General features: G+C 53.5%; 1 protein-coding gene across 1 annotated transcript in view; it reads left to right on the top strand.

The window, feature by feature from the left end:
- LOC111154784 (immunoglobin superfamily member 21) overlaps positions 1 to 9,708 on the top strand; it is a 231,315-nt gene extending 221,607 nt beyond the window's left edge. Inside the window, exons 7-10 of the mRNA XM_022514694.1 lie at positions 7,391 to 7,476; positions 7,882 to 8,074; positions 8,670 to 8,708; positions 9,478 to 9,708. Of these exons, the coding sequence (XP_022370402.1) occupies positions 7,391 to 7,476; positions 7,882 to 8,074; positions 8,670 to 8,708; positions 9,478 to 9,551 (392 nt within the window). The 3' untranslated portion in view covers positions 9,552 to 9,708. The remainder of the gene's footprint in view (positions 1 to 7,390; positions 7,477 to 7,881; positions 8,075 to 8,669; positions 8,709 to 9,477) is intronic.
- Positions 9,709 to 12,123: the final 2,415 nt, after the last annotated feature.

Raw genomic sequence — 12,123 nt, 5'->3', positions numbered from 1 at the left:
CCCACTGTTCTTTCTCGCATTCGAACCTCCCTGCCCTTCAGACAGAACCTGCCCCGGGCAGGGAAGCACAGCAGCCGTAACTCTTTCTTGGGCAGCTTTTCCCAAGAAAGCCGTCCCCAGGTCCTCTTGCCCAAGCATTGGCTTCCCGGGACAGTGCTTTGCCCCACCCCCACCGAGAGCGAGAAAGCCCAGACAAGGACTCCAGAGCAGCCGAAGGGATGAGCTTGCAGTTCATATCTCCTACCTCCTTGATGGTGAGGAGGGGGTGCTGCTGCGGGCCTGCCCCACCCCCTTCCCACCTGCACCCCACGCCTGAATAAAGCACTCACCTGCTCTGTCCTTGATCCCACACGGTTCTCTTGATGGGAGCCCCCACCCATCATCAGAGCAAGGCCAAGGCCCACCGACAGACAAGGGGCATGCACGGGCATGGCTGTGCCCCCCAGGGAAGTGGGAAGTGGGGGACACAGCAGGGCCACGAGGTACAGTGGTTGAGTAGAAATCCCGGGCTGGCTTCCCATCCACCCTTAGCTGCTGCCTGTTGGGGTGACCTCAGGCCTCATGTCCCTGAGCATCAGTTTTCTGACCTATTGAATGTAGTGAGTAATTGGGACCTCATAAATGACAGGGGCCCGGGTCTATACAAGATGATTTCTGCACAAGGTCTCCTTGCGCCTGTGCAGTGAGCCTCTGGGACAGTGAGAGATGGCGTCCTCATTCCCATGTCATAAGTGAGGGGAACCAGCCTTGAAGTACCTTCCCTTATGTCACCCAGCCGGGTCTGATCCCAGGCTCACCTTTGCTGCTGCCCTCTACTGCCCACCTGCTGGGCCTGTGGTGAGGACCCTCAGAGCCAGTAGGCATAACCTGTGCAGAAAGCTCTGAACCAGAGGGGTCCCAAGGGAGCAGAGGGACCCCTGCGTTCTGACCTTGGCTGGAAGACAGTGGAAGGGGCAGGGAGATGACCTTGGGGCACAGAATCCAACCATCTGATTGGGACTTTGAAGGTCAGGCCGGGAAAGATCAGACCATGCTTCTCCATGAGCCCTCCTGTTCCTTCTGCTGGAATGTCCTCCCCATCTCAAATGCCACTCCCCACAAGAAGACATGCATGGTGGTCCCAGAACCCATCTCAGTAGGTGGCAACTACCTTCTTCCCATCAACGGAGCCAGAACCCTTGTAGTCACCCGCTTCTCCCGCTCTTTTCTCCTACCCCACGTCCAAGCCAGTACCAAGCCCTGGCAGTCCCATCCAAGAACCTGTCCCACATCTGCCACTTCTCTCAGTTTCCTCTCCAACCACCCAACCCAAGCGCCATCAATCCCCATCCGCATTCTTACAGTAGCCCCCAGACTGGTCTTTCTGCTCCCACTCTTGTCCTTTTCTGTTCTTTGTCCTGATTGATCTACTTAAAATATAAATCAGATCATGACACAGATACACACCACCCCTGACCCTCCAATAGTGGACAGATAGGTTGATAGAATAGAATAGAGTCCAGAAATAGACCCACATAAAGAGAGTCCATTGATTTTTGACGAAAGTCCCCAGGCTGTTGAATAGGGAAAGAGAAGTCTTTTTAACAGACATCCCTGAACCACCAGAGAAGCTTAAGGACAAAATGACCCCAGTCCCCTACCTCGCATGCACGCGAGAATTAATTTGAGATGAATCCCAGGCCTAAATATGAAACCCAACAACATAAAGGTTTTAAAAAGCAAAACATGGAAATATAGCTTCGTGATGTTGAGGTAGGCAGGGATTTTTTTAAAAGGTCACAAGAGGCACCAAATGAAAAATTGAAAATGACTAAATTATCCTGAGTCAAAATTCAGAGCTTCTGCTCATAAAAAGGCACCTTTAGAAACATGAAAAGGCAAATAGCAGACCAGGAGAAAATATTCTCAAAACAGATAAATGACAAAGGACTGGCATCCAGAATATATGAAGAACTACTACGATCAGTTATGACAAGACAGCTCAATTTAAAAAAGAATACATTAAAAAAATAATAAAAATTTAAAAAAAGAACACATGCAGAGGACCAATAAGCATATTAAAAGGTGTATAATATCATTAATCACCAGGAAAATGAAGATTAAGTCCTCAGTGAGATACACTATGTCACAGCGACTAGAATGGCTAGTGTTGGAAAAGCCAGTGACAGCGAATGCCGGCATGTTCCCACTCTTCTTTCTCGAATTCGAACCTCCCTGCCCAGCGCAGGGACAGAACAGGCAGAACCATCTGGTTCTGCGTTCCCAGCGTTGCTGCTGGGAATATAAAAGAGTACCATGACATCGGACTCTTAGTAGTTGCTTACCAAGAGAAAAAAAAACACCCCCACTTTATGACCCAGTAGTCCCACTCCTGTTTACCCAAGAGAAATGGAAACATATCCACAAAGATCCGGACGTGAATGTTTGCAGCCACTTTATTCATCACAACAGCAACCATAAAAACCGGAAGTAACCAAACATCCATAATTAGGAAGATGGGTGAACCAATTTGTGGTATATTTGTACCATGAACTACTTCTGGTCAATACAAATGAAACCCTGTTATAGGCAATAATGGGGACAGAGCTCAAAAACATTATCCCGGGCGAAACAAGCCAGACAGAAGAGTACGTACTGCATGATTCCACTTCTGTAATAAATGTCTGGGACATAAAATCTCTGGTGAGAGAAATCAAAACAGTTTCCCTGTGGGAGATGGAAGGAGGCATAAAGGAAACTTCTGGAGGGATGAGAACATTCTAGAGTTTGGGATGGTGGTTACTTAGGTGTTCACATTAAGATTCATCACACTGTGTTCTTAAGAAGAGTGTATTGCCCCGTAAGACTGCCACTATATTTAAAACCAAATCTCAACGGTGTTCACCCATTACTCCCCTCTGCTCCATCTATCCAGCCACGGGGTCCCCTTCCCTCTCCTGTGGATACACCCAGCTCAGGCCCACCTCTGTGGCTTTCCTTTCTACCTAGCGTATTCTTGCCCCAGATAGTCTCAAGCCCTCTGCTCAGAAGGTCTTTCCTTGAATACCCAATCTCAAACAGCCTCTTCCTCCTGGCCCCATCAATTCCTTGTGTGGCATTATTTCCTGGTATCACATTTATCTCAACCTACAGGTGTATTATGTGTTTCATTATTCACTGGATCCCCCACTGGAATTTAAAGTCCATGTGGGCAGGGTCTATACCTGCCTTGTTCGCATGGTGCAAGGCTCAAAACAATCCCTAACATGTTACTTAGTAAGCACCTGCTTAATAATTAATTCATAATTTCCTGGGTTGTTGGGAAGATTAAACAAGGCGAATACACACAAAGTGCTTAGCATAGTGACAGGGTAAGTACTCAGTCAATATCAGCTACTGTTATTATTCATCATTGTATCCCCTGCATTGCCCTGCATAGTAATTGACACAGATTCGGTGTACAGTAAAGAACTATATGTAAAGAGCAGATGAATGAATGGGTGGGTGAGTGGAATGGTAGGTTTATGGGTAGGTTTGTGATGGTTGGATGGATAGATAAGTGATAGATGGATGAGTGGATGAGTAGATGGGCTAGATGGCTGGATGGGTGTGTGAGTGAGTGGGTAGGTAGGTAGATCAATGGTTGGATGGGTAGATGTGTGGATGAATGGATGGATGGATGATTGGGTGGATGGATGGGGGGGGCTAGATGGGTGGATGGTTGAGTGGGTGGGTGGATGGATGGATGGATGAGTGGATGGATGAATGGATGGATGGATAGATGGATGAGTGGATGGATGGATGGATGGATAAGTGGGTGGGTGGGTTGATGGATGGATGGATGGATGGATGGTTGGATGAGTGGATGGATGGATGGATGGATGGATGGATGGATGGATGGATGAATGGGTAGGTGGATGGATGGATGTGTGGGTAGGTGAGTGGATGGATAGATGGATGGATAAGTGGGTGGGTGGGTTGATGGATGGATGGATGAATGGATGGGTGGATGGATGGATGAATGGTGGATGGATGGATGAATGGTGGATGGATGGATGCATGCATGGATGGATGGGTGGGTGGATGAATGGGTGAGTGTATGAATGGGTGGAGGGATGAATGGGTAAGTGGACGGATGGATGAGTGGGTAGGTGGGTGGGTGGATGGATGGATGTTTTAGTGAACACCCAGAATTCCTGGAAAAGCCTAGAGGGACTTTTCCAAGAGATTTCACAAGGCTGTTGTAATGCTCTGGAGAGGTAAGGAGGGCAGCTTACATAATCAGGCTCTTTTGCCCTCCTCTGGGCAGATGCATGCCACTTTACATTTCATATCATCGCCTCCTATCTGTCCCCCATTATTATTTTCAGAGCTACTCCTCAAATAGTGTAATATCCTATTCTCCCCGCTCACAGATAAGGAGACTGAGACCCAACAATTTGAACTAACACATCCAAGTCAGGCCATCAGAGAGCAGAAGGCCAGGCCCCAACCTTGGGTCTCTGGACCCTTCCTCTTTCTGGAGATCAGGAAAAGTCCAGGGGCTGAGAACATTCCTTTTGGACCCTCTCAGTGCTGTGTTTTAGGAGCAGGTGGTGGGGGGAGGGGGCAGGATTCAGTTTCCAGGAGCTTCTGGTGACTTTCAGGGTTGGGGGGAGGGGTGAGGGCAGCAGCCGCCGGCCTGGCTTGTGGAAGCAGCCTTCCATAGGTAGTGGGGATGGGGGCGGGGCTGTTGCAGGGGCCCACCTGCCGCAAAGGCACTGGTAGTTGCAATGGCTGCCAGGAGGGAGCTCAGAGGGAGGGCGGACCAGACCCCTCTCCTGCCCCCCGCTGTCCCTTTGGGTCAGCTCTTCATGGGAGCCCTTGGGAGCAGACAGCTCAGAAGGCCAGGGAGGGAGTCTGGCTGCCCCAGGGGAAGCCGGCCTCCTGCTTTTCGCATCCTCCCCACCTCCGGGCCTCCCTCCACAGGCCTGTGCGCCACTGAGCCCTGCTCCTGCCACCCCCTCACCTATGGCAAGGCCGGACCTCTGGCAAGCCATGACTCTCCTGAGGGCCAGGTTTAGGGCCTGCAGAATGGGTTTCCTGGTACCCAACCTCATAAGCACCAGGATGGGTGTTAGGCCTGAAATGGCGTCTTGTGCATCTTAGGCTCCCTCTCCTCTCTGTCACTAGGCCTAGGCTGCGGCATGAAGGATCAGGCGGCACACAGGACAGTGAGCAAACTGACCTGCACAGGAAAGGGGTTCACGCCTCCTCAGGCGGGGCTGCCCTTGTGCGCCCTCTGCTGGCTGCGGCCGGACAGTGCCGTCCCAGAGGGACACAAAGAGTGGACAAAACGACTCAGGGCCGCTTCTCCCTGTTCGGGGCTTGCACCCGCACACTCACTTCACAGCCCCTGAGGGTCAAAAAAGAACGGGAGGAAGCTTCTTGACCCCCATCCCAGGCCCCGCCAGGCCTTGGTTTCCTTACAGGGACAATCCAGAGGTTGGGAAGTTCTAGGAGGTGCTGCGCAAGGCCTGGTGCACAGTAGGCTCCCGGCCAAGGCCGATGTCAGCCCTGCACACCACCGCCCCCCGGACCACCAGCACAGTGGGACGGGCGGCTGTGGGGCGTGTGTGCAGAGGTCGCTCTTATTGTTGTCATTGTACAGCTGTAAAAAGCAAGTGCAGTGACTGGCCCAAGGCCACACGCCCTAGACCAGAACCTGCCCAGGGATCCCAGGAGCCAGCGCTCCTTTCTCCCCCCCCCCCCCCCCCCGCGGGCAGAGATGGTAGCTGAAGCCTTCCCTGCGCTCCCCCTCTTCCCACCCATGCTTCCCTCAGCCCCCATGTGGCACTTCAGATGCCTGGCTCGTGGTTTAATCAATAGTCCTTTAGTTTCCTTCTCCCAGAAGGAACTTGGCAGTGCCTAGGGGACCACACACATCGGCTGGCTGCTTGGATTTCTGCTAGGAGAGCCCAGTGGGAAGGAGAGGCTGGGGAGGAGGCAAGGCAAGGCCCGGTGGGGGCTATCCCAGGCCAGCCCCAGGGCCTGGGACAAAGTTTTTCTCCTGCTCCCTCCCCTGGAAGATGTTCACTAAGAAGGCACGGAGTGGAGCGTGGCCTTCTGCGCCCTTCCTCCAGCCCAGGAAGCCCCAACCCCCACAGCCCCTGAACTTCGGCCTTGGCCCCAGCCCCAGGTCCTGGCTGTTCCTTCCCCGGAACCCTCCTCCTGAGTTTCGTGTCTCCACTGAAATGTCAGCACCTGGGAAGGGACTCTGGCCACCACTCACCCTCGGTGCGACTGCAGAACTCTCACGTTTTCGTGCCTTCTGTCTACGTGCTTGTTTGCACATGGACTGTCTGCCCTACAGAAGCCTATGGCCCCGGCCAGCAGGTGCTCCCAGCTCCACCCAGAGTCAGGCATGGGAGTGGCTCAGGAATGACCTGTTGAACAACTGAAGGCATGAATCTGGGAGAAAGAGCCCCAGGAAGCATGGGAATTAGCTCCATGGGTGACCTTGGATAAGCCCCTTTTAAAACCTGTGTGCCTCAGTTTCCCAATCTGAACCCAAGGGGACAGGCTCCGAGGCCCCAGCGGCTGCCCCAGCAGCTTTCTTAGCCCTGCTTTTCTCTTGTGGACCGGATAGCAAGGACCCCGGGTGTCATGCCCTCAGGCTCAAGCTATAAAGGGCCTTGAAAGAAGTGAAACAAGAATGGGAGGAAAAGGGGAAGACAAAGGCCCACGGAAGGAAATATTCCCTCCACACCTGTCTATCTCCCCTGCCACTTCCAACCTAGGGATTTCAGAAAACCCCACTGGGCAGATTACCTAGTAGAAGGAGCCCTGGAGCAGAGGGGAGGAGAGCTGAGTTCTGTCCTGGCTCCTCCTCACTGTGTGACCTTTGGCAAGTCACTTGCCCTCTCTGGGCGTAGTGAACCCAGCTGGGCAGGGGACAGGAACAGCAGAGTTCCCACCTCTCCAGGGTTTAGTGCAGGTGGGAGTTTGGGGTGCCTCGAGCAGTCAAGGCTGTGGAAATAGTCGCCCCCCACTTCATTCGCAGCTGAGTCATTTCTGAGGTAGACTTCTTTTGAGACATCCTTGACTCTACTGTCCACTGGGCTTCTCTGCCTTGACCCTGGTCACACTGGCTTGTGTCTGTCTTTCATCCCTACTGAGAGTGAACCCCACAAGACGTGGTATTCTGGGTACCACTGAATGCCCAGCTCTCGGACAGGCTCTAACTGACTGCAGGGGTGCAGGGACTGAGTATGAGTGGACAGGCACTGGTTCTGTGGCAGCTGATCCCAAGGACACTCACCACTGGACTAGAACTTCCTCTTCCATTTTCCCTGAGCCTCCTTTCCTTGCTCAGTCTCCCCTTCCCCATACCTAAGTACACCTCTCTGACCTGGCCTTCTTCTCCTTACAGTTGCCCCCAAAGGACCCAAAATCATGATGACGCCCAGCAGAGCCCGGGTCGGGGACACAGTGAGGATTCTGGTCCATGGATTTCAGGTCGGCCTCTCCCTGAGCATCTGGGAGGCTGGTGGGAGGGGGTACGGGTGCCAGTGGGCACAAGCCTCCCAGGCAGCATCTCCAAGAGCCTTCCCTTGACCTTCAGCACTTCCAGCAGGCCTCAGTGTCCTGGCCTGTGGGGCAAAATTGGCCTTGATGAGGAATGGCAAGATGTGCGTGCATTTTGCTCTCCCATCCAGAGCTCACAGCAGACACAGCTCATGGACCCTGACCGTTGTTGAGTCCTAGAGTCCTTCTCTTCCTGGTGTCCTGGGGCAGCCACTCCCAACCCATGGGATGGCCCTGTGTTTCCAGCCCTGGCCACGCCAGGCCTCTGACCCCTTCCTGCACTGGCAGAATGGGTCCTCCAGTGACCTGACTCCCGCCCCGTCCTGACCCATACAGAATGAAGTCTTCCCGGAGCCCATGTTCACATGGACACGGGTTGGAAGCCGCCTCCTGGATGGCAGCACCGAGTTTGATGGGAAGGAGCTGGTGTTGGAGCGGGTTCCCGCCGAGCTCAACGGCTCTATGTACCGCTGCACGGCCCAGAACCCCCTGGGCTCCACCGACACACACACCCGGCTCATTGTTTTTGGTACGCCGCCCTGACTGGGGATCAGAAGGACGACCGGGGCAGCCCTGGCCAGAGCTATCCCAGGGAAGAGGGAGCATCAAGGGCTGGGATCCCCTAAATTGGGCCCAAGAGGATGCCCTATGCGAAATTACTAGAGTTCCGGGCTGGAAACCAGAGAGCTCTGAGTTCAAATCCCAGACCCAGCACTTCCTAGCTGGGCAACCGTGGGCAAGCTGCTTAACCTCCCTCAGTTTCTGCATCTGTAGAACCCACTGAGGCTTTCAGTTGTACCGAGAGCTCGCACGTGATGCCACATGGTGGGGGCTGGGTACCGGGGAGCTCTTTTACCAAGTTCTTTTTTTTTTTTTAAAGGTTTTATTTATTTATTTGACAGAGAGACAGAGAGTGATCACAAGTAGGCAGAGAGGCAGGCAGACAGAGAGGGGGAAGCAGGCTCCCTGCTGAGCGGAGAGCCCGATGTAGGGCTCGATCCCAGGACCCTGAGATCATGACCTGAGCTGAAAGCAGAGGCTTAACCCACTGAGCCACCCAGGTGCCCCCTTACCAAGTTCTGAATGCTGCCCCCATCTGCTTCTCTTCCTGTTCTTTCCAACAGAAAACCCAAATATTGCAAGAGGAACAGAGGACTCCAATGGTAAGTCCTCACTCTCAGAGCTGTTTGCCTGAAAGTGAGTGAGTTGCAAGGCTCCAGGACACCCTGGTTTCCCAGCCGCCCCTTCGCATCCCTTTGCCTTTCTTTGGAGCCTCAGGCAGGCGACTGTCCTCCAGTTCAGCAGTCTGGGTCAAAGGCGGTCAGGAGTGGGTGCTGAGGCAATAAAGGGGGACTCAGAACCCCAAACCAGCCAGTGGGGATTTCCAGGGACCTAGTGTGTCCCCTTCCCTCCCCACCACTGTTATCCACAATGAACTCCAGCTCTCTTAGCTCAGAGAACTTAGTGCCCTGGCCCCAAGAGGATGTGTCTAGAATTGACCATAGGGTTGTGCCTGCTCCCCCGCCAGGCTCGGGACCACTCCATAGGGCAGTCAGGTGCCCCGGCTGGAGACTTTGATATGTCATGGAGCTGCCACCCCATGGCACCCAGACCCTGCTTCCCAGCCCACCAGCCCTCCCCTCCTCACACTGAGCCCACCGCACATTTCACAATGGAGGTCCCTGCACCTGGTCCCCACTGGATGATCCCATGGCCACCAGGCTCAGCCCAGCAGCCCTGGGACAGAGAAGGGGTCACACCCATTTTGGTGCGACAGGTGGCAGAACTGAGTTTGAACCCAGTACATCCTGTTGCTGAATCCAGACTCTGTGGGGGCCCTTTGAAGCTCTGCCATTTTGGGATCTACACCCTGCCACACCCACCCGGGTCGGTGGCCCTGACCCTGACCCTCCTCCATGCCGCCCAACCCAGGTTCTGCTTCTGGCCCTCCTGGCGTCCGGCTCACCTTGGTGCTCGCCCTGACAGTGGTCCTGGAGCTGACGTGAACGCTCGGCCCCCAGTCCTGCCACTCCACCCAGCACTGACATCTCTGCGATCGGTTTTCATTTCTTTTCTAAACTATTTCCAGTCTGTTCTTAGTCTCTTTCTGTCTGTGTCTTGGCTTCTTCAGTCAGTTTAATTAAAACAGAACAATTTTCCCCACCTTTGTCTGTGGCTCTGAATTCTTCATTTATTGGGTGACCACAGCTGTTGGGACGGGCACTGGGGAGGGGTGAGGAGGAGACGGAAGAGACGCTCCTCCCAGGAAGGGGAGCAGAGCTGTACCTCATTACCCTCCCCCAGTCTTAGCTGCTGGATGCGGGAAGTAGCCGGAAACTGCCAGAAAATCCAAGGCTCCTTGGGGCCAAGGGTAACAGTCAGCAGTTACCACAACAGTGCTGTATACCAAACCAACCCAAACCTCAGTGGTGGGTAACAACGCACATTTACGATTATTATGTGCAGGTTCAGGATGAAGCTATTCCACTGATCTAGTTGGCTCGTGGCAGGTGCATTGCATGAGGGAGTGAGTGGACCAGCACCTCTCAAAGGCCCGGCTGTGGGACTAGTCCTGTGCTAGTCCTCCGGGCTGCAGAGACAGGCAAGATGTGTTCTTACCCTGAAGGAGCTCATGATCCAGTGGGGGGAAAACATTTACCCAGCTAGCCGAGGTAAGTCAGTGTGATGAACATTCGGCAGACCCCCACCCCCCGCAACCCCCAGGGCTGTGGAGCACTGACTTGGGAGAGATTCATTCCACTGGGGTAGGGGAGGCAGGTCAGAGGAAGCGAAAGAACAGATGCCAGATAGATGCCAGAAGCCAGAAGAGAGGTTGGCCAGGCAGAGAATGGAGGAGAACATTCTAGACAGAGGGAACGGAATGAGCAAAAGCTTAGAGGGAGGACAATTTACCATGTCCTGCGGGGATAGACAAGAAGTTATATCAGTGCTTCCCAAAGTACATTAATTCATTTGACAAATATTTATGAAGCAGGTGTCATGGGTCAAGGAGCATGACGAACACGGCAGGTTAATGAGGAACACGACGTGTGGCTCTGGTAGTTGTCAGTTGCCACAGTCCTGCTGCATAACAAACATCCCCAAACCTCCAACAATGGCAGCTTTTTATTATTTCCATTATGCAGCTGGTCTGAGCCAGGTTGAACTGATTAAGGCTGGGCTCCCTTTCGCATCTGCAGTCAGCTGGAGGCTGTCTGGACTAGGGTCACCTTCCCTGGGATGACTCAGCTCTGCCTCATCTCATTCATCATCCTCCAGCAGTCCAGCCCATGGAAAGCAGAGGAGCAAGAGAGAGAGCCAAAGCATACAGGCCCCTTGGGGTCCAGGGGAACCTACTGTACTCCCGTCCCTTCTACTGATTTTGTTCACCAGTGGAAGTTGTAAGGCCAGCCCACCTTTAAGGGGTAGAGAAATAGAGTGGACATTTTTTTAAAAGATTTTATCTGTTTAGTTATTTAGGAAGAGAGAGTGCACATGCAGAGGGAGGGGCAGAGGGAGAGGGAGAGAATCTCACACAGACTCCACGTCAAGCTCGGAGCCTGACTCAGGGCTCCACCCCATGACCCTGAGCTGAAAAATGTGAAGTCACATTGCATAATGTGTGGACATAAGTGAGGAGGCAGAGTTAGAACCATTTTGGCCACCTATGTGGTCCATTCATTCAATAAATATTTGCGTGCCTGTATGTTGCAGGTGGATAGTGATGTCGAAGCAGATGATTTTCAAGTGTTGGGGGCTCTCAGATGTTCATCAGTATAAACATCTGGGCCAAATCAGCAGGCGACAACCACACAGTGCCACCAGCCTCCTCATCCTACTTCCTTCTCCAAAGCTCTGTTCTGTCTCACTGGAGCCACCGGCCCCCCTCTGCTGCCTGAAGCTTCTGTCACACAATGCCTTTGCCTGTTTTCTGGAAGGAATAAAAAAAAAAAGATTTGTTCCCTCTCTTTGCCTTAATAGAGGGAAGCCCATGTAGGCATGAAATTGGAATTGCTTTGCCCTATTAACAGTGCGGTCGTTGGGCTCCACTGACCCCCGAAGTGCATTAATATCTCAGCAGCAAGTGGATAAAGTACATAAAGTGGCCAGGGACACGCCCGAAGAAAGCCAGCTGAGTGCCCTGGGGGATGGGCTGGCCGCCCGCTCTGGACTCCGAATCTGAGGACTCAGTGGCCCTGAGCAGACTGGAAATAGTGCTTTGTTCAACACCTGCTGGGCCTCAAGGGGGCCACTCCCATCCCCCATCCCCAACCTATGGGCCAAGCAGGCAGTCCACCTCCTCCTGCTGGGGCTCTCAGAGCTGGGCTTGTCACTAGGAAGTGCCATGGCTGCCATTTGCTGTCTCGAATGGGACCACCGTTCTCTGGCCTGGGTTCTCAAGTTGAGAACAGCTCAGGTCCCCTCCACCATCCCTCAGGTCACAGGACATGAGGGAGGCCCATGACATTCACCCCAGTGCTGCCCCTTCCAGGAAGGATGGTCTGTGCCAGTTCTGTGGGTGGCCCCTTGTCACCACCTGCTCCTCAGCCCTGGGGTACTGACCCGCCACAGCACCTC

This window comes from Enhydra lutris, unplaced genomic scaffold (genome assembly GCF_002288905.1).
Source record: "Enhydra lutris kenyoni isolate GAN:26980312 unplaced genomic scaffold, ASM228890v2 scaffoldscaffold38, whole genome shotgun sequence".
Classification (NCBI taxonomy): domain Eukaryota; kingdom Metazoa; phylum Chordata; class Mammalia; order Carnivora; family Mustelidae; genus Enhydra; species Enhydra lutris.
The sequence above is the reverse complement of the archived record's forward strand: the minus strand, read 5'-3'. Positions and strand labels throughout refer to the sequence as shown.